The 23,825-nt window shown below is 37.3% G+C and overlaps 1 protein-coding gene across 3 annotated transcripts in view; it reads left to right on the forward strand.

Moving 5' to 3' along the window:
• The window catches only part of PLXDC2 (plexin domain containing 2), a 425,372-nt gene that overhangs the window by 376,148 nt on the left and 25,399 nt on the right, over positions 1 to 23,825 (forward strand). For all 3 annotated transcript variants that reach the window (XM_010859897.1, XM_010859896.1, XM_010859898.1), the window contains exon 13: positions 13,746 to 13,906. In XM_010859897.1, coding sequence (XP_010858199.1) covers positions 13,746 to 13,906 — 161 coding nt within the window. The remainder of the gene's footprint in view (positions 1 to 13,745; positions 13,907 to 23,825) is intronic.

A 23,825-nucleotide genomic window follows, 5' to 3' on the forward strand; every position in this document is an offset into this window, starting at 1 on the left:
GAGGGGGGGGAGAATCGAAGAAAAAGCAGAGGAAAAACATTTATTGTTTCCTACGCTCCAAGCACTCTTCTAAATGTACCTGTATTAACTCATTTAATTCACACAACATCCCTGTGACTAGTTCTGCCCATATTTCCATTTTTTAGCTGAGGAAATGGAGGTACAGAAAGGTGAGGTTACCTGGCTGGTAAGTGGCAGAGCTGCCATGTGAATCTACTTAGTCTTAAAGTGGATTCCAGGACCCTGGCAGCCTCACAGTATGGCTGCTCCTGAGTAGTACAGTCCTCTTAGAAACTTCACATGGGAGACGCCAACACAAGGAGTTTCATTCCCACCTCCAGTATTCTTTTTCCTCTTTTATAACAACTGGTTATACGTATAAGTATTTAGAAATGAAATTTCCTTTTGCCATGTAATTATGCCTTACTTTTCATTTTATCCTTTCTTTGAAAATCCCAATGCATTGATCCCCCTGTGTAACTGAGTCCTTTCTGAAACACTGGCATGTGTTCTGCAAACTGCAGGGGTATTCTTTGTTTATGTTCAAAAACTAAATTCTTTCAGCCTTCTAGGTTTCTCGAGAAATTCAAGTTTAATTCTCTATTAAGGGGTTCCTAGAATGTATTCTTTAAATAATATGTATTTCTGTGGATAATGGTTATAAGCATTTAAAACTACATCTCCCTTGGGTTTTCGAATTCTGGCAAAAGCTTGTTTAGAAAAGTCACATTTTTAAGGAATTACCTAGCTGTATGTTTTTAGCTGGTGCAACTATTGACTGCCTTCTTTGGTATTTAATTAGTTGCTTCCAAATGACTCTCACTACTCACCACCTAAATAGAAATGTAAATGCCTTCAAGATGCAAACTGGAAAAGATTATATTTAGGGCTGAAATAGGTCTGTGAGTTGAATCAATGGCAAAGTCTCTTAACTGAGAAGTGAAATCTTCAACCAGATTCAGCTCAATTTAGCAAATGGAGTTGTGCCATTCTGCTACACTGCAGATGTTAAAATTATATCAAGCTCTAAAATCCTATGATTAATTTTATTATTTAAAATTTGTTGACTGAGATTTGGTACTATGATAATAATACCAAAAGCTGCATTCGCTCTTGGTTCCTCGAAAGATTCTTCCTTCTGATAAAGTCATGTTTCTTTTTAAAAAACATATTTGCATGTAAGTTCTTAATTACTAATGATATTTAAAGTATGAGCACCCGAGACATCACTGGTGTGTCTTGCAGGTGGCACTGTGTTCGTCATTTCTTCTCATTGGTAGGAAGTCTGTTAAACCTGGATTCTGAAAGGCTGTGTTCTTGAGTCGGAAGGTGGGGTCTTCATCAAAAGGATGCTAAAGTAACTACATTAAGCAGTTTGCAGAATGTGATCAAGTTAATTCTGGAGAACAGATCTGCAAAATAATTAATTTTAAAGAGTTAATACAGAAATATTACTTTGAATGAATTATGGAGTGGTTTGTCTAAATTCTGAATCTGTTGTGTTTAATGTCCTACTTATGAACATATAAGGCCTTTTATCCAAAGATAAAATGTTAGAACATTATTCTGACTTTTTCACTAGACTACTTCTAAGGTTATATTTTTATTACCTAGTGTGTAGTGACAGATCAAGTGTCTAGTGTTTCATTTATCATTCAGTCGCATTATTTTTTGACTTTAATACATAAATCATCAAAGTCACCTATCTTTCACTTTTTTCTCCTACCTTCCCTTGCTATTTTTTTTTTCATCTTTTTCTTTAGCAGCGATCACAGTCTTGTAAGCAAAGGGAAACCGTTATTACCTTTTGACAGACTATTGAGTATCTATCACTTACTGTTTCTAAAACTGTAAAAATAACTTGGCATTTGGTTTTATCTTTTGCTCTGACTACTTTCATGATAGCACTAACTGTATAAGAAAGTGTACAAGTGCCATAATAATGAACATTTCTTACACTTCAGAATATTATTTTGAATGTCCCAAATGGATTAAGAAATTCTCTTCTAAAATTTTGTTTAGAGTAGTGTTTTTCAACTTTTTATGTACATAAGAATCATCTGGTTATTCTCATTTTATTACTCTAGCTCCTAAGAACCCCAGTGCTCAGACTGTTCTCCATGACACTTAAATCTGAACCTCGGGATCTGGGATCCAGGCATCAATACTTTTTAAGCCTTCAGGCAATTCCCACATACAGTTCCATCAAGAACAGGTGGTCTGAGGCAATGCTTCATAAATATGAAGAAGCATTGGAGACATCAGGGAAAGATATAATCTATGCAAATCTGAAATTCACTTAAGAAATACAAACAAACTATAAATTTAGGCATCATCAGCATATAATGATAGTTGAAATTATCAGAGTGAATGAGATCACAGAAGAATAAAGTAAAAATGAAAAGGTCAAAGGACTAATGAGGGAAAACGTACATGCATGCTAAGTCACTTCAGTCGTGTCCAACTCTGTGTGACCCCATGGACTGCAGTCCACCGGGCTCCTCTGTCCATGGGATTCTCCAGGCTAGAATACTGGAGTAGGTTGCTGTGCCCTCCTCCAGGGGATCTTCCTGACCCAGGGATCAAACTCACGTCTGTCATGGCTAACTTGCATTGACAGGCAGGTTCTTTACCACTAGCACCACCTGGGAAGCTCATAAGGAAACACAGAAGTTGAGATTTTGTGGGGGAGGGAGGGGAACTCAAACACAGCAAGACAATCAGAAGAACTGGACTCACAGAAAACAAGAAGACAATTTCAAGAAGCAAGTAGTGAACAATGCCAAAGACAAATGGAAAAAAAATAGAAAGGTAACCATTGAATTAAATAGTAAGTTGACATTGGTTGATCTTGACCTGATAGTTCTATAGTCCACAGATGCACAGTCCCCAGAGAGAATCTGAGAAGTTGATGAGCAATAAGGACATTGAAGTCAAATGGGACATGCTGCTATTTAAAGAAGCTTGGTGAGAAGGGAAGTAGGATTTCTGTTGTTTTGTTTTTAGGAGTGTATTTATATGTTAGAGGTGTTGAGAAGAAAAAAGACATGAAGAAAAGGGGTTGAGAGATGAGTGAGAATGAAGCAATATATGTGTAAGCAGGGATGGGTCAATCCACGTGGATGAGAGGAGATGGGTAACAGGGAGAAATCTAGGGTATTCCTCTGGGCTTGTTGTTTTCTCAGTGTAATAGGAGACAGCAATATGGCAAGAGTGAGTGGGAGAGGTCAGAGTATGGGGTCCAGGAGTTGAAATAACCCATAGCACATTTCTGAAGGAAATGGAAAAGGGAGCCTCCTATGTATGTATGAAGGGTGTGCCAATGTGAATTTGGGGCCTGCTGACCATGGTGACCATCCTTGTGCTTTGGTGACATCAACACTAAATGTTTTCATGTGTGCTTGAATCAATACTTATTGATTCAAGGAATCATGAAATATGCTGATCCAGCTTAAGCAAGCAACAAAAAAAAAAAAAGAAGAAATTTTCTTTGAGAGAAAGAATATGTTATTTTTTAAGACATAAAGCTTTAAAAACAGTATTTGAATCTATTAGATGGTAAATTTAGTTTAATATTTTTAGCAGCTAGGTTTTCACTGGCTTACTGTTCCATTAAGACTAATTTTTGCTTGAATTTTATTCTGCATGGTCAAATAATACCATGCAAGATTTAAAATGTATCTTGGGTAGCAAGAACAGGCGTTAATTATTTAACACTAATTCATAACAGTAAGTACTGTGACCGAATGTTATTATTTCAGTTACAGTAGTGAATTAGCAACTAATTGGATCAAATTTCAATAAGTGATTTCAACATGTCTTAACATTATGCTCAGCAACTACTAAAGAAAAAAATTTTTTAATATAGAGTTAAATTAAAATGGAATTCTAAGAAATATCTGTTTAACTTAAAGAAGGCAAGAGAGGAAGAAAAAATGGACCACATGATGGATGGACGCAAAGGAAACAAATAGCAAAATGGAAGACCAAATTCAGGCATACCAATAATTTTACTAAATGAGTCAGAAATTCTACTTCTATGTATTCAAAAGAAAGCATAGCCATAAAAATATTGTACCAGAATATTCATAGCAACTGTATTCATAATTTTGCCAATAACTGAAACAATCCAGATGTTTGTCAATAGAATAAACAAAATTAAATATTTCATAAGATGGACTACTACTCAGCAGAAAAAAAATAACAAACTGATGATACATGCAATAATATAAATAAAACTTTAAATCATTAGTTTAGGTAAAAGAAGCCAGGTATGAAAGAGTATATATAATATGATTTGATTTATGTGAAATTCAGTATAGATGAAACTAATCTACAGTAAGAGGAATCAGCACAGTGGTTTCCATGGCAGGGTAAGGTCAGGATTGATAGGAATGGAATCAATCGATTGATTGATTGAAAATTTTCTGAAGGCATGGAAATAGTCTGTATGTTGGTTTGGCTGATGATTCCTTTGGTATATAAGATCTGTGCATTTCCAGGTTGCAAATTTTACCTTAGTGGGAAAAAAAAAAGAAAACAGAAATGTTGATATACTTCTCACGAACTAGATAGTTTTTTCTTAACTCTCATGAGTAAATTTTTTCAAGCCTCTTAAAATTCTCAACAAAAGAGAGCAAAAAGATTTATCCTTAACAAAGAAGCTTCTCTAATTAATAAGCATAAAATGTAATGCCTCTGATTACTTGATTCATGGTTTACTTTAAATTATTCTTAGAATCGTCCCATGTAGTTGCTAATAGTGATAAAGTTATCTTGCAATTATTGGATTTACTGTACACCAGACATTCATCTAAGGGTTTTGCATGTTGATCTCATTTAATCCTTAGAGTACCCCATGAACAAAGTCATACTATAATCCTATTTTACACATGAAATATCAGAAGGACAGGGATTTAAGTATTCTGTCTGGGGTCCCTAATCTGTAAGGGATGTAGCCTGGCTACAACACTAAACATTCTGCTGTCGGAGCATGTGCTATGCTCCCCATAGCCATCCTGGCCTGCAACCTGGGAGAGCTTCTCCAGTTGTGGCACTGAATGTAACGGAAGAATCCTCTTCACCCTGTACCTATCAGAGTGAAAAGACAGATGTGTGTCCAAACCACTGAGCTAATCTGGAGCCTTAGCACCTGCACGCCGCTCAGTCACGGCTGTACCACCAGGTCAGTATGAAGCCTCCTTGAAATTGTTCACGGAAATGGGATCCTTTCTCTCACTGAAGCTTGAATGCATGTTGAATGAAAGCATGGACACTGTGTAGCCATTTGCCTGCCACTCTGCCTCTACTAAAGCCATCCAGGATCTCAGCAAACACAGACAGCACCAGGTGCCAGTTCATGATCAGAATGAGCCCCATGGGTCCTCTGAGCCCATCCCTCGACAGGTTAAGTGCCCAGGTGACTGTAAGATTCATAGTAGTGCTTTATACCCACGTGTGGGGCCAGTTCACAAAGCTGATTTAATGGGAAAGGTAAGGCTGAGACTAGTGCTCAGCTAGAGAAGTAACCATATTCTATCCCACATTCAACGTGTGGAGCTCTGTATTCCAGGAAACTTGATATTCCAGGACCTAAGGGAAGACAGCCATGATAAACACACTTTTTTAGCATGCTTCTTCCTTCCCAAGCAGGCCAGCTGAATTTGCCCCCATTAAAGCCCTTATCTGAGCCATGTTTTGGCAGTTCTGATGTGAAACATACCCTTCAAAACTGGTCCTCAAGTGGTTTCAGTTTTTTCTTTCCACCCTTGATATATGTGCCTGTTTTATTAGCTCTGGTAACACACATTAAAATATAGTTCGAAGCTCTACCCAACTTTATTTTTTTCCAATTTCCAATTCTGTCTTTTTGAGATACATTTATATAGTCCTGCCCATTTACCCTCCTGGGAGATTTCATACGTCAACCACAACAAATAGCGAAAGGTTGTGTGGTTGTTAACATCAAGGGCTAATGTTCAATCCTGAGGTACCCACAAGGGCCAAATTGACATCTCCAGCAACTAAATTAACCCATGCTTTCATAGGAAGCACTTAGGTTCTCATTAATTGTAAATATAAACTCAGGTGCCAAAGAACTTGAGACTGGCTTAATATTTAGCAGTTTTCAAAAGAAGCTCTCCATAAGGTTAATTTTGTTTAGACAGCCTACCAAACCACAGCAGCTGGGCTTTTGTTTTTCAGATACTGTCTGCAGATTCTATGTGGCATGGCCATGTCCCAGTTACTGCTGGAGTCTGGGGAGAGACAGGTTAACTCTTACGGAGCTTGGTGGTTTGTTTTCCTTCAAAGGGGTCAACAGTGAAGGTACATGGAGATTGATCTTGATCTTTCCACTGGAAAAGCTATTCACTAAGACATCCTTGCTTTATCCAGCATGCACTTAAGCTTCCCATTTCCATGAATAATTTCAAGAAATCCTCATATTGACTTGGTAAGACAGCCATGATTAAAAGAAATGGCAATAGCAAGGGTTCACATTAGCTAAGTGGTTTGGACACACATCTATCTTTCCACACAGACGGGAGCAAGGTGAAAAGGTTCCTTCTCTATGATCAGAAAACATGATGGATTTGATAGGGAAGTGAACATTTATTGCATTTGTATATTCATTCATATGTTTGTATATAAATGAACTGTTTTACTATAAGGGACTTAATTCAAATGGACAGGATTAAATGGCATAAAGAGTCACTCTCTTCTGTACCCCCAGATCTTGAAAGTACATTGTCAACCTCTTCTTTGGTATTCCATTGTAATTGTGAATATATTTGTCATATATATTTAATATGTTTACTATTTAGATGGGAAACTTAAGTACTAAGATTTCTGTGAGTTATTTTATAAAAGTAGAGATTTTTAGAAAACAATTTTTAAATATACTTTTTTTTAAATTTTATTTTTAAACTTTACATAATTGTATTAGTTTTGCCAAATATCAAAATGAATCCATCACAGGTATACATGTGCTCCCCATCCTGAACCCTGAAGAAGCAAGGCAACTTGATATAGAAAGCTGACGTTAGGAAAACTTTAAAAGTTAGATCTTATAAAGATCTTGGTTGCTGAAAATATTAGAGACACGGGTCAATTATTACAAAACATAGCACATACAAATAAGAAATGAAAACCAGAATGGATCATTACAAGGATTTGCTTTTGGTGTTGCAGTAGCTATAGATATGGTGAATCCCCTGTTTCTGATGCTCACACACACACATGCACAAAAGCACTAATCACATAACAAGGCTAGTAGCAGACTGGGTGGTGACTACTCTCCAAAGTCCCTCATTTTGATGGAATCAAGCATTTCTTTTAATATGATTTCACGGAAATTTTATTTAGCCTTATTTTCCTGAGATAAAAGGTAGCGGATTATTGTTTAAAAAGGATTGTCATACCCTAAGCTCTTTTAAGCCAGAACATTTTATATGTTTCCCTGAATGAAATTTCACAGCTGCTCTGTAGTAGCACAGGCTGCAGACGAGAAGCTGGGCCAGCTGCCCCTGCCAGAATATTATTCTCACCACACATAATGCACTTAGCTGTGTTTTGTGCACCATTTTAATATCTTTTCACAGTACTTACTCAAATCCCTCCTAAGGAGATGTCATCATGTGAATTATAAATGAATGTAGGGTCACAGTGATTCGTATTGTGGATTAAGTATGGCTCGTATAATAGTTTCAAGGCACCCTAATACCCAAATAATATTGACAGATTGGTAAGCATCCAAAATAAAAAATAGGGACACCATGATTAAGAAAATGAAAGAACAAAGAGAATTATGAGAAATAAGAAGGTATGTAAAATACCCAGAGAAACTCTAAATGAAGTCAAGGTCATGATCATGTTTGTAGAAAATTTAAAAAAATAAATAAATAAAAATAAAAGAGACATGAAGGAAATTATGTGAGCTACGAAATGAGATCAGTTGCAAGGGAAACTTCCAAAGGAAAAGTCAGTTTAGTGAAAATTTTTACTTTTACTTGATTTTCTGCTGTTATATTTGGTAGCTCATAAATGGGTTCAATAATATTCCACAGGGAAACTCGTGTGTTTTCAATCCAAAAATGCAACACTAACATTTTAAGCATTTTGTAGTTCAATTTCATTCTGAAGTGTTAAAAAAGAACACTTGACATCATCTGTATAAGATTTATGGATTTTTGAACAAATTCATGCAAGACTTTTCCCAAAGCCTCTTGGTCCCCCAAAAGACATTATATGTTGTGGAATTTATAGGTTTTTTTAAAAGCCAAGAGAATAGTTAGATTTAGAACTAACTCTTTAAAGTGAATAAAATTTCAGACAAGGAATGTTTCTACTTTAGTTTTACTTTATTGCTGGACTTTAGTTACTGACAAGATTTAAAAGTGGGTATGATCATTTCAGCAGTGTATTAAAACTTCTAATGTATTCAAGAATTGTACTTTTAAATATCATTAATAATACTACATACATATAAATACTGAAAAAAAAATAACAGACGTAGAAAGACCTAGGAGACATAGTGGTCTAAAATTAAATGCTACACCTTGAAGAAACAAAAGGTCAATTTTTTTTCCCTTCTTTCCTCCTATCGTCTTTCTTCTACTTTTTTTCATCTTATCTTTTATCAATACTTTATGAACTTTTCTTGGAGTGCAGAAAATTAAACACATTTACATGAGCTCCTGGATATTTTCAGAATGTGCTTAATGCCTTTTAAAAATCTGTCATCTTTGCTATCATGGTAGCTATAAAACTTACCAAAAGATAGTATAATGCTTTGATTGATTTGACAGTTCTCAAAGTCCTCTCTGTGTCTAAATATTGATCTGTGTTTTATAAAGTACTAAAAGTTAGAAACTCATAAGAACTGATAGGTCACTCTGTGGATCAGATGGGAGTGTATTATCTTTGATACTATTGATTTTCTGTGCTTCATTTATGTTTTAAAGTATGTCTACAAGAGAGCAGAAAAAAAGGCTTTGATTTGGTAGCCTTTTCAAATATATTTCTGTATTTCCTCTTTTGTTTTTGGCTCTGAGGCTCCCTTTGGGGGGTCTTATTGTCTCTTATCATTAACTCATCGTATTTAAATATACAGTGTAAAGGTAATGAAAGACTCGAGCTGTCCTCTGTGTGATACTGTGTGTGTGAGAGAGAGTAATTCTTCAACTTTTGTTCACTTTGGGGCGTAAATGAAAGAGCATAAGACATTTCTAAGACTAGAATAAGAACTTGGTTTTCAGGCTAGATTCCTCCTGACCTCTTTGAATATTCCCGCAACTCATATAGACTCTTACGAACTTTAGAAGTTTGTACCTGAAACAGGTTCAGAGTCTTCTTCGACCTACTTCTTTCTACCGATTGCCAAGAATAATCAGCTGTACCTCAGGAATGAATATTGTCAGAGATGACATCTCTGTTCATTGTCTTTTCTGAGGAATGAAATCAACTTATTTGAGCAGTCTGCCCTCGAGGTGAATGAACTAAATTTCAATTATGGAAATTACTAGCACTTCCTTAAACCTTTTAAATTTCAACTTGTGTTTGAGGTGATCATGATTTTTATCACAGAGGGTTCTCTGTGTTATTTGCAGTTTCCCGTAAGTGTGTAAACCCTAGTCCCTTTAATTGAAAAGTGGTATCAAACTGAAAACCAAATAGTGAAATAATTTGAAATCAAAGCACATCAATGATGTATTCACTTTATCTCCAGATTCAATGTTCCTTAATGTGCCATCATAATACCTGTTAATAAAGAAAGCAGCTAGAATAGAGATGCAGAAAGCTTGGCTAAATAGTGAGAGCAGAAGAGTAAGTTCTCCAGAAATATGAGTACAATTTTTGCCACTTCATTTTGATTATTTCTGAAGTATTTAGAAATAGCATGGGCTTGGGACACCAAGATACCGCTGTAATATTTTGAAATTTGCTACATTTCTCCTTAAATGATTTGTTCTAATTATGACACGTCTTAAAGTCATGTGCACATTCATGGGTTCCTAAGTATTTCTTCTGTCTACTGGTTAGTAATATTGTGAAAATCCATGAAGATAGTTTATTTTGTTAAAATCATCATCATCCAAAAATGTTTTAAAATGCTTCTTGGCTTGTAACAAACTACATTCTGTACAGGTTTCACTAGATATGAAATGGTGTCTTAACATCCATACCAGCACTGCAAAGAAGAATTTGTAAAGGAGGATATTATAAGTAGCCATTATTAGAAATATAGATTAATAATCATTGTGAGTGTAAGCATTTATACCTAAATAAAAGGAGTGAGTGGATTTCAAGGAATAAATGCAGTTATGATTATGATTTTTTATTCTAAAGATTGGCAACATATGGCCTGCAAGTCATAGATAGTTTTATTGACAAGAACTGCTGAGTTCTTGAGTGAAACATGTCCCTAGCTCTCCTCTTCCTTCCTAAGATAACTGTCCCTTGCCTGCTGCCTTCTCAACAGGCTCTGGGTCTCTGGCCCACTTGAGAAATCACAGTCCAAGGTCAAGTCACAGGTGTCTTTTCCTTCCCTTCCCCATCTTCACATACACACACACACAAAATTAAACTAGACTTTATGATGCTTCTGAAAGATTACTAATCCCAGAAATAGAACCAGATGCTATTTGGATAGATGGATGCATGAATGAAAAGAGAGCAAGATGGATGAATGCATGCATGCATGCATGGATGCATGAATGGAAGAGATGGATGGATATAAAGAGGGATGGATGGTGGATGGAAGGATGGATGGATAAATGGATAGATGGATGGATGAATGGATGGAAGGAGGGGTAGTTGGATGGAATTATACATGAGATTTGAATAAACATTCAAGACTTCCTTTCGTGACTCTAGCAGATATTTTTGCCACATATTCTCCAAAGCAACATTTTATTTTTTTTAATTTAAATTTATTTATTTTAATTGGAGGCTAATTACTTTATAATATTGTATTGGTTTTGCCACATATCAACATGAATCTGCCATGGGTGTACACGTGCTCCCCATCCTGAACCCTCCTCCCTCCCCATACCAACCCCCTGGGTCATCCCAGTGCACCAGCCCCAAGCATCCTGTATCCTGTATCAAACCTGGACTGATGATTCATTTCTTATATGATATTATACCTGTTTCAATGCCATTCTCCCAAATCATCCCCCCTCTCCCTCTCCCACAGAGTCCAAAAGACTGTTCTATACATCTGTGTCTCTTTTGCTGTCTCGCATACAGGGTTATCGTTACCATATTTCTAAATTCCATATATGCGTTAGTATACTGTATTGGTGTTTTTCTTTCTGGCTTACTTCACCTGTATAATAGGCTCCAGTTTCATCCACCTCATTAGAACTGATTCAAATGTATTCTTTTTAATGGCTGAGTAATACTCCATTGTGTATATGTACCACAGCTTTCTTATCCATTCTTCTGCTGATAGACATCTAGGTTGCTTCCATGTGCTGGCTATTAAAACAGTGCTGAGATGAACATTGGGGTACACGTGTCTCTTTCAATTCTGGTTTCCTCGGTGTGCAACATTTTAAATTAATCCTACGTTTCCATGAAAGGAATCTGTTGCCCTCTTTTAAAAATAAAAAAAAAAGCCAAGTGTACAAAATGCAGTAATACAAGTACTTAAGAATGAAGCCAGACTCTTAAAAGTAACAAATATTAAGGGCAAAACATAATTTATGCAGTGTCCTGAATCTGACAGTGTAATTTGCCTCAATCTGCCTCATATAAAATATAATAATGTAATAACTACATTAGTTAAGTACTTATTGTATGCTAGGTGCTTTCTTATGTATGTAATATGTGTGAAATGTTTGATTTTCACAGCAACCCTATGGCATAGTTACTGTTACTGACATGGAGAGAGGGCCTAACCAAAGACTAAGCAGGCTACATTAGGAGCAGGTGTGTAGCTGCCCACCCCATGGCTGAGTAGCCAACTGTCCTAAGTGGTGAAATTGGCTTGAATTAACTACAACGTGCAGTGTGAGCCTTCTTCCTGGAAGTTATGAGCCTTCAATAGAGTCCAGAGTTGTCAGATTCTGCCATTTGAATTATTGTCAATGTGAGAAGACATAGTCCTGATACTTCTTCCTCTACCATCTTCCCAGAATCCTCTGAAAATGAACTTTTACATAATGGATTACTCTAAATTATACATTCCATGACTAATGAACTTCTGTTATGTTAAGGGAAAGCTTTAGGAATTTAAGCTTTATTAGCTGTGCAGTGCTGTGCAGTGCTTAGTCGCTCAGTCATGTCCCACTGTTTGCGACCCTGTGGACTGTGGCCCGCCAGTCTCTTCTCTCCATGGGGATTCTCCAGGCAAGAATACTGGGGTGGGTTGCCATGCCCTCCTGGGGATCTTCCCAACCCAGGGATCGAACCCAGGTCTCCCACATGGCAGGTAGATTCTTTACCATCTGAGCCAACAGAGAAGCCCATTAGACATGGAGAAGAATTACTGAATACGAACTATGGGTCTCATGCAAAGAATAAACAAATAATAGCAACAAAACTTGAAAGCATGGATGGGAAGAATTGGGAGTTCATATTTCTTTTCTCTATTTGGAATTTTGTTGTCTTGTATTTACCACACATTCTGATAGATAGTCATGTCTGGTTTTTTTCTACTAATAAAATTATGATAAAAGAAATAAATCAGTGCTTATTAATTGAGGTTTAATAGACCAAAAAATGTTTAAAACATAGATGCAAAAGTTGGAAATAACAAAGATGTAAATTGCTAATGAAAGGATTAGGAATCACTGTTCTAGAACTTCTATGAGTCTTAAAGAATTGTCTAATGATTCAAAAATACCCATCATATTATGTAATAAGGTACAATTTCCTGGTGCACATAATTTAAGAATATCTCCTCTAAATGCCTGAGTAGACATCAAATATTATAGAATCTTAGAACAAGAGAAGACTTTAGAGATTGGCTTTATTTGGTTGCTTGGCTTGGCTTGGCTAATTATTGCTTTCAAAATTTAATTTCTCCTTTTTCCTTACTCTCTGAAATGGATATTACAATGGAGAGCATCTTAGTAAAAATTACAGAAAATGATATTAGTCTGTGGCATAGTAGAATATTTTCATATGCTGTGTGTTCCCTTTAGATAGTGATAAACTATTTGCGGGTCATTTAGCATCCATCTGTTACACTTTTATAGAGCATTTCAGTTTAAAACAGAGTTTGAAAATAATCCTTTGAACTCATGCACAGACTTTCTCAAAATGCCTGTGTAGCCCACCAGAAGATGTTTGGTACTCTTCAGTTCACATTTTCCAAAAGAAAATGAGAGAGGAGATTTCAAAAAGTAATCAATTTTTCCATAGGTAACAGTGCCAGTGGTTTAATGAGAAAGATCAAAGTTAAATTTATTATACAGTTAATTAGAGTTTTAGATTTTCCCCAGTACTTTTAGAATAAAGGCTATTAATTTTGCCTTATTTAACAGAATAAAGACTATTGAACCATAAATTAAAACACAGTTATAAATGTGCTTTTAATCATTAAGAGTATGGGTTTTTCATTTGCCAAGCACCTAACTTCTAAAATTGGTGTTGCGGAAAAGAAAAGTCGTTCAGAAAGTTAAAAAAAAAAAAAAAAATTCACTGGTACTTTATTAAGAATATGAATATCCCCCTGAGTGAAAATGCAGATCTATGAGTGCACCCATGAATGTCTGACAGCAGTGCTGTTCTTCCAGCCTCTACAGATGACAGTGCAGCCGAGAAGAAAGGAGGAGCCCTTCATGCCGGTCTCATCGTCGGGATTCTCATCCTGGTCCTCATTATAGCCGCGGCCATCCTTGTGACAGTCTATATGTATCACCACCCGACATCAGCAGCCAGCATCTTCTTTATCGAGGTAAGTGTCAAGTAGAGTACATGAAAACCTTGCCAACTGATGAACTGTAGCCATTTGCTAACACCACCTGCATTTAATATTTAGCACATTTTCTCCACTTTGCACTTGGGAGCTGGCTGGTTTCACATAGGCACGCACGCGTGTATTGATGGATGGCTTTCATGTGCTGAGTTCAGTTACCTTATCTCAGGAGCTTTTAAAGAAATAAGCCATCTTGCCTTTTCCAGACCTAAAAGAAAATAGAAACCATATTTTTTGTCTCATTACAGCAAGTATGTGAACCAACTGTTCTTCTGATCCTAAAAGGAATGTACCATGTGCCACAGGCTGAGGGACTTAGCTTAAATCAACTAATCTATAAATACTGAGTATTAGCTGGGTTCATAGTACAGTATGATGGGCCTGCTCTTAAAATGCTTACAAAACATTTAGGAAAAATATAGATTTCCCTACAAAATAACAGTTATAACAATAAGATAATGGTATGTGCCATTGCCATTTTGTGTGAACGTGTGTGTTTTTATACATTTATCAATATATATAAATGCACATGCATGCACACACACTCATTCAAACACAGTGAGAGCACCAAGCCAAATGAGTGTTGTGTTTGCATGTACAACATACCAGTGCCCAAGAGCAATAGGTAGGAGGAACAGCGTTGGTGTACAAAGGGCCAGAGCCAAGCCCTGGTATCCAGGAGGCCTGAGACTGGGAAGCCTGGGGGCCACAGGATAAGGTCCATGTGACCAAGTCACCTTCTATCTCTCAGACAACTGGCTTCCTGGTCCCTCTGTGTGCATGGCTTTCATCCCAACATCATGGAGCCAATGCTCTTCAACACAACATAAATACTAGAGCAGTGAAGGAAACCTCCCTCAGAGCTTCCAACTTGAAAAGTTTAAATCTTCTCCAGCTCACCAGGTGATATACAGATAGTCACTTAGAATTTTATTCACGTGTTAAGTGAGAAATTGTGATGACCTTTAAACTACAGATTTACCTTTGGCCTCTGTAACAGTGGAAAGTGAATGCAGATCAATTAAAGAATTGTTCAGAAGTCCTCTATGGCTCTCAGCTGTCTGTGGAGTGAAGTGCAGTCTTCTCAGACCTCCTTCAAGACCTTGGCTGTTTCTATCTTGCCTGTCAGTTCAGTTTTTAATCCCGTAGCTCCTCAACTTGGAATTCATGTTAGTTGCTCAGTTGTGTCTGACTCTTTGCCACCCATGGACTGTAACCCACCAGGCTCCTCTGTACATAGAACTCTCCAGGCAAGAATACTGGAGTGGGCTGCCATTCTGTTCTCTAGGGGATCTTCCAGACCCAGGGATTGAACCCAGGTCTCCTGCATCACAGGCAGATTCTTTACCATCTGAGCCGCCTTCAACATGGAGTTCAGTACCATCCAATTCACTTCATGTTCTTCTCCACACGCACCCCAAATTCTCTGTGCCACCAAGACGTTGCTCCTTCTGTTCCTTCCACCGAGAAAGTCCCCTCTTACACTTCAGTCTTTGAATTCTGGATCCCAGTAGTCTTCGACACCATGTACCCTGTAAGCTTTCCTTACCATCGCTCTGCCAGGACAGCCGCACATATTCTCTTTCCTCTGAAATTCTATCCATAGTAATACATAGTAATACATTTCTCTGGTATTTACCTTTCTGTTTTGCATTAAATATATAGGTGATTTATTCCACCCTGAAGACTTCTAACTTCCTCGAGATTTCAATTAAATAACTGAAATCTCTTTCAAATAAGGGTATTCTATAAGTACTTTCTAGAAAAAAGATAAATATCCTAGGATATTTCAAACTTCCACTAAATTTTCACACACAATGTCTTCCAAAACTGGCATTCTCATTTAAAGTGATAATTTAATGACTTACTGGAGTGGGAAAGCCATTGCCTTCTCCAGGGGATCTTCCTGACCCAGGGATCAAACCCAGGTCTCCCTTATTGCAAGCAGATTCTTAACTGTCTGAGCCACTAGGGAAGCCAAAGTCGTAATAATTGTATAATGATGAGACATTGTGTTTGGTTGGAAAATTCATATTAAGTCTTGTTGATGTGCTTCCATCTTAATTCTGATGGAAGAAAGGTCATTTCCCAAGGTTATGACTGCATTGCTCCAAGGGCTGATAGGTGACAAGCTGTAAATCTTCAGTGACTGACCAGACACCAAGCTGCTGCTGTAACCCTCACGTGTTTAAGCCTTTTAATGCCCTGTGTCCTATACTCTCATAACACAAAGGAAGAGACAGGCCGAGTGGTGGATCGCCTTCCCCAAGGTCAAAGAGCCACAGTTCTAGGAAGAATCCTCGTCTTTCCACACCTATTCCTCAGGTTCCCAGCTTCTCTTCTCTTTGCCTTTTTTCTTGCCATTGAGTCATTTGCCAATAATTCTGCCTCCATCACTGGCTCTTTGACACCCTGCCATCCTCATGCATCTCACAGTGGCTGGTCAGCAGATGATTTTTTAAGATAATCATCATAATTGTACTATTATTAAAGCTGATCCATGTCTGCAAAATCAAAACAGAAATGCATGATGACTGCCCAGTTTTAATGACATGCCAGACCTATGAATTCAAAGATTTGAATTACTAACTAAATTAGAGCTATTGGTGCATGAAGAGATTGTGTTTATCAATATTGTCTAAATTGCTTTTCATCTTCTATATTATACTACTGTCTGCTTTTTAGGCGAATTTCATGTGCTTTTTTCCATTAAGAAAGTTGTACCTCTTCATTATTAAAAAAAAAATATGTGGAAACATAAAAGCAAAAAATAAAGTCATTTAGAGTCCTAATGTACAGAACTAATCACTATAACTGTTTTTCTGTAATTTTTACATGCATAACTTGGTGTCTGCCTACTTAGTATAATTGTGATTTAACTGACATGCAAATTTATACTTTTTATTTTTGAAACATCATTCTGATGGCTGTATGCTATTCCATTCAACATTCATTCAACAGCTTTAAGTTGATTGTCCCATATGCTGTGAAGAGATGTTCAGAAACACCAAGGGCCTAACATTATTTACGATGCCTTGAAGTAAAAAGAACCTTATTTCAACCAATTCAACTGTGCATTAGTTTTCTATTGCTGCTGTAACAAATTACCATGAACCTGATAGCTTAAAACAACACACAGTCTCTTACAGTTCTGAAGGTCAGAAATCCAAACTCAGTCTCATTAGGCTAAAGTCAAAGTGTTGGCGGAACTGACTCCTTCTAGAGGCTTTAGGAAGAATCATTTCCTTACCATTTGCAATTGTTAGAAGCTGCATGCATTTCTTGGCTCCTGGCCCCTTCTTCTCATCATTCCATCTCTGCTTCTGTCATCACATCTTCTATTACTAACTCCAACCCCTACCATCTTCTCGTCAGGCCCCTTGTGATCCCAGATAACCTCCCCAGGTCACGGGCCTTAGTTTAATCACATCTACAAAGTCTGTTTCGCCTATCTGGTAGTTGACCGGTTTTTGCAGTTAGGACATGGACATCATTGGGAGGCCCTTATTCTTCCTACCACAGATTGAATCAAATGTGAACTGCATCACACACTTCTCATTAAACTGGGATATGCCCTTGACTTTAAGACACATCCCAATGTCCATGATGTTAAAATGTGACCCAGTATGTTTCTTGTGTATTTCACCACGAAATCCAAACTGCATTAAACACTTATAGAAATTAGTTTCCATGCTAAAAAAAAGTGTATGCTGTGATGAATTTTTTTTAATTTTATTTTTATTTATTTTTTTAATACCAGAAACACTGTATATTGGGATATAAACAAGTAACAATTTTGTGATAGTTTCAGATGAACAGTGAAGGGACTCAGCCATACATGCACATGTATCCATTCTCCGTCAAACCCTCTTCCCATCCAGGCTGGCACATAACATTGATACAATAGCTTTCTGTTGGGTATCCATTTTAAATATAGCAGTGTGTACATAACTTTCCCAAAGTCCTTAACTATCCCTTCCCCACTGGCAGCCATGAGTTTGTTTTCTAAGTCTGTGAGTCTCTTTCTGTTTTTTAAGTCAGATCATTTGTATCATTTCTTTGTAGATTCCACATATAAAGGATGTCATATGATATTTCTGTTTCCCTGACTTACTTCACTCCATATGACAATTTAATAACTTGGCCTTTAAGTGGATAGGCCACAGTTTATGCACCCGTCTTGTATTCTGGTGCATTTGGGGTTCTTACCATTGTTTGCTCTTATAATTGGCTCCATGAACATGATAATGAACATGAACATGATAATGATAACAGTGAACATTTACTAAATTCACTGGTGAAAATGACTTGTATTTATTATCTCATTTAGTCCTCACAGAGAACTGTGAGGCACTAAAATGGTCTCCATGTCATAGATGAGGACCATAAGGCACAGAATTTAAGCAGCTTGCTCAGTATCATGTATTTAGTCCATGGTGGAGTCAGAGTTTCAGCCCAGGCTCTCCAGAATCATGCCCTTAACCTCTAGGCTATGCTGTCTCTCTGTGGAAAGGGGCTTGCTTCACACGCTGTATGTAGCCATGTAGGAAGATGTGTGCATGTGTGCTAAGTTGCTTAGTCATGTCTGACTCTTTGCAACCCTATGGACTGTAGCCCACCAGGCTCCTCTGTCCATGGGATTCTCCAAGTTAGATTACTGAAATGGGTTGACATGCCCTCCTCCAGGGGATCTTCCCAATTTAGGGTTCAAACCCATGTGTCTTATGTCTCCTGCCTTGACAGGCAGGCTCTTTACCATTAGCACCAGTAGAGAAGCCCAGGAAGATGTGTATCTAAGGACATACATTATGTTCCTAGAACAGATGCCCCGAAGTGTGATCTCATGAAAGAAAGAAACATCTTAAAGGCACTTAACAAATACTGCCAAAATCATTGCCCAAAGGTGTACACCGCTTTCTGTAGCTGTCCTTGCTATTGTCTTTTTTTAGTGAAGATAATAATGACAGTAGCTATTATCTTTGTATTATGTGGATGCAAACACTCTTCCTCATATGTTACCTGGACTTTAGCTTTTAAACTTTTTCTTATAGAAAGAAAATGGGATAAAACAAGGATTAAATTCTAGAAATTCATTGTTATATGGAATGCTCAGTGAATGTGATTCAAGTGATTAAAATCAAGAGAAAAGTAGTTGAGAATGAGGAAGTCTTGATGATAAACCAAATCATGACTTCATATATTGTGTAATTAAATAATAATTGAGCTGACTATTTACACCTCGTGTCTTAGAGGATCGGGGCTAAGAGTTCCATTCTCCTGAGACAGTCACTCTTTACTCATTTGGCAGAATAGTCTATTTTTCATAAACTTATCTTCTATATTTCTCTGCCATCCTCTTCAGGTCTTAAACTGAGCATTTTCTTTTGATTTTGTCTAGATGGCTTTCGTTTGCATTGACCTATCTGGCTTCTCTCAGTAATTTTCAAACAGATACTTGAGTTTGACTAAAACCTATCTCATTATACATGAATGAATAACATGCTTAAAAGTCCTTTTTGGAAATCGGGTTCATTATATTGAAATAAAATAGCAAAGAACAAATATTCAAATAAGCACATGTTCCTTAATTTTTAATAGATTTTCATGAAGCTACTATTTCTTTGGAAGAATTAAAATGCCTTGGGTTCTACATGAAATTTAATGTTTGCTGAACATTTCTAGGCATAGATTCTGTGATTTTATAATACAGAATGAATATGGGTTATAGACATAAATGTTTGCCCACTGTTAAATACTATCATATATCACTATTGAAAATGCCCCTCTATTCCTAAATACTTTAACCTACTCCAGTATTCTTGCCTGGAAAGTTCCATGGACAGAGGAGCATGGCAGGCTGCAGTCCCTGGGGTCACAAGGAGTCAGACACTACTGAGCACGCACATGCACACTGTTCCTGAAAGCTAAGTGGCCAGTGTCCTTTCTCCCCTCCACCATTTTTGGAGGCAACTCCAGTGCAGAGACAGAAACACAGCATGGTGAAACAGTTCACTTGGGGCATGTGACAGCCAGTTTCAGAGCCAAGACTTGAACTCGGGACTCATCTGGCCTGTGGGCTGTGCTGCTACAGCACCCACATAACCACAGGCTCCTGAGCAGTTTGTCATTCAAGGAATTCCTCACCCCAAGAAATATTTGTGAATAACAAGGACCCATGGAGAGTGAGATGAAAGAAAGACAGGCAGCTGTGGCCCTCAACTTTTCCTGGCAATCAGGAGTGCTGCCAGGAAAGAAACCAGAGGAAAGGAGCTAGGCAAGGATTCAAGAGGCTGCTGCTGGGGAGAAAAAAAGTGTTTACTAAAAGTTTGGCATCTTGCTTTACAGCTGCCTAGTGAATAGCACTTGGAAGACAAGAAGACACGATTCATTGACTAACCTGTGTAGTAAATAGAGAATTCATTTCATAGACCCATGGATCTTTTTTTATCTTGAAGTCACATTTCTTTTTTTTTTTCATAACTGAGTGTTGCCCTTAAGGCATTCTTTAGTAAACTCCAGGAAAAAGTAGGTTCTTGAAAGAAAATATTTATTTTTATTTCTTAGAGGAGGCAAAAGGGGGCATTCACTTTTGATGAACTACTGTGAAGAAAAGATGAGGCAAAATCCAGCTTAAATGGTTTGACACTCTCCTTAAAGAAGTTGTTTTATTAGATGGCAACTTTCCAGAAATATAGCCATGTGAAAAAAGGTGAAAATCATTTGCATTTTTTAAAAAGACACTTTTTGTGTATCTGTCTAAAATGCTGGAATTGTATTCATGTCCATCACTGAATGTTTCTGAGACATCAGTTTAAGTTTATGGTGATTCTTTTATTTATGCAGTTACCAAAATAAGATCTCTTTATAATCTTTCATTTACTTTTCTGGATAACATGTATATGTGCGTGTGTGTGTGTGTATGTGTATGCTAAGTTGCATCAGTCATGTCAAACTCCTTGCAACACTATGGACTGTAGGTCACCAGGATTCCCTGTCCATGAAATTCTCCAGGCAAGACTATAGTGTTTTTAAATTAATAAAATATTTTCTTCATCAGGAAGAATTATTAAAAATAGTGAATAAAATATTTAATATCTCACTGAATTCTCTGCTCTAATTGCTTCTTAATTACCATGTGCTGTGCTTAGTCACTCAGTCATGTCAAAGTCTTTGTGACCCCAGGGACTGTAGCCCACCAGGCTCCTCTAGCCATGGGGATTCTCCAGGCAAGAATACTGGAGTGGGTTGCCATGCCCTCTTCCAGGGCATCTTCCCAACCCAGGGATCAAACCCAGGTCTCCCACATTGCAGGCAGATTCTTTATCATCTGAGCCACCAGGGAAGCCCCTTAATTACCATACCATAACTCATTATTTTTAATGGTGCATAAAGCCATGAAATAAATTTTATATATATTCATATTATATTTTTTATCATACATATTTATATGTATATATATTTTTTATGGGGCTTCTCAGGTTGTACATTGGTAAAGAATCTGTCTGCCAGTGCAGGAGAAGCAAGAGGTGTGAGTTTGATCCCTGGGTTGGGAAGATCACCTGGAGGAGGAAATGGAGAAAATTCCATGGACAGAGGAGCTTGATGGGCTCTGGGGTCACAAAGAGTCGGACACAACTGAAGGACCGAGTGCACACACACATATAATTTACACTTGTGTATGAAATTCCACAGGGAGATCCTTAAAAGATGAAAGAATCAAGTGAATAAATAAATAAAACCCCACAGAACTACAGTCTACTTGGGTGTCTTTAAACCTGAATTATGTTGCTTTAAGAACACGATATATGTTTTAAGTATTCCAAGTCTTTCTTTCTGTTAGCTCTTTAAAAGAAGGTTGCTCTACTTATAATACCAACGGTTGAATAATTTCTTCTTTTTGACTTTAGTATCTGACTTTTGTTAAATAATTTCTTCTTTTTGACTTTAGTGTCTGACTTTGGTTAAAATAAATAAGTCTATTTGTAGAGACAGAGACTATAAACTTTAATTTAGCAATGATAATTGGGTTGAAATCATAATAAATTAAACTATAGATTATTTTTCCACCAATTCAAAATAGTGTGATTTTTAGGACAGCATTATAAAACAACTAAACTAAATAATTTATCATGAATTGATGCTTTTGAACTGTGGTGTTGGAGAAGACTCTTGAGAGTCCCTTGGACTATAAGGAGATCAAACCAGTCCATCCTAAAGGAAATCAACCCTGAATATTCATTGAAAGAACTGTGGCTGAAGCTGAAGTTTCGATATTTTGGCTCCCTGCTGTGAAGAGCCGACTCATTGGAAAAGACCCTGATGCTGAGAAAGATTGAAGGCAGAAGGAAAAGAGGATGACAGAGGACGAGATGGTTGGATGGCATCACTGACTCAATGAACATGAGTTTGAGCAAGCTCCAGGAGATGGCGAAGGACAGGGAAGCCTGGCATGCTGCAGCCCATGGGGGTCACAAAGAGTTGGACACAACTGAGCGACTGAACAAAAACAACAATGCTTTGGATGGAAAGACACATAATAAATTCATTCCTGTTGTTGTTTAGCCACTAAATCATGTTCAATTCGTTACCACTGACCTACCAGGGAAGCCCAATAAATTCATTAGGATAATGAAATATTAGGAGAAATATTGGACTGGGTATGTCTCAATGGGTATGTCTTAACAAATAACATAATTGGATTAGAATTTGTTTAGAAAGAGAGATATATAAAAAATGGGCCATATGAACTAAAAACCACTGAACATGTTGAGCAAAGTCAAAAGAAAACCAAACTGATAAATATATTGATAGCAACAAATCCAAATGTAAAAGAAATGAAATTATTGAGGAGAAAGCTATAATAACAGAAAGTCATAGACAAAGCTATGGTTTTTCCAGTCGTCATGTACAGATGTGAGAGTTGGACCATAAAGAAGGTTGAGTGCCCAAGAAATGATGCTTTTGAATTGTGGTGCTGGAGAAGACTGTTGAGAGTCCCTTGTACAGGAAGGAGATCAAACCAGTCAATCCTAAAGGAAATCAGTCCTGAATATTCATTGAAAGGAATGAAGCTGAAGCTGAAGCTCCAATACTTTGGCTACCTGATGTGAAGAGCCAACTCATTAGAAGAGACCCTGATGCTGGGAAAGACTGAGGACAGGAGGAGAAGGGGGCAACAGAGAATGAGATGATTGGATGGCATCAGCAACTCAATGCACATGAGTTTGAGCACACTCCAGGAGATAGTGAAGGACAGGGAAGCCTGGTGTGCTGCAGTTCATGGGGTGGCAAAGAGTTGAACACAACTAAATAACAACATCAAAATACAAGAAGATATAAAAATTTCAGGAGTACAGAAGAGGAAAAGTAGAATATATTTTTTAAAAACTAAGTAATTATCATGGTTTTGGATTTAAATTTTTATTTACCAACTGTAAAAGCTATTTAGGAGAATATATTTAGTGTAATTGGGAAACAGTATATATCTATTTTTTATTTTTATTATTTTTTTTTATTTTTTTTTTAAATTTTTTATTCCTTTATTTCTCATGTGTTCCCCATCCTGAACCCTCCTCCCTCCTCCCTCCCCATACCATCCCTCTGGGTCGTCCCAGTGCACCAGCCCCAAGCATCCAGCATCGTGCATTGAACCTGGACTGGCATCTCGTTTCATACATGACATTTCACATGTTTCAATGCCATTCTCCCAAATCTTCCCACCCTCTCCCTCTCCCACAGAGTCCATAAGCCTGTTCTATACATCAGTGTCTCTTTTGCTGTCTCGTATACAGGGTTATCATTACCATCTTTCTAAATTCCATATATATGCGTTAGTATACTGTATTGGTGTTTTTCCTTCTGGCTTACTTCACTCTGTATAATAGCTCCAGTTTCATCC

Source organism: Bison bison, unplaced genomic scaffold (assembly GCF_000754665.1).
Source record: "Bison bison bison isolate TAMUID 2011002044 unplaced genomic scaffold, Bison_UMD1.0 scf7180017864461, whole genome shotgun sequence".
NCBI lineage: Eukaryota > Metazoa > Chordata > Mammalia > Artiodactyla > Bovidae > Bison > Bison bison.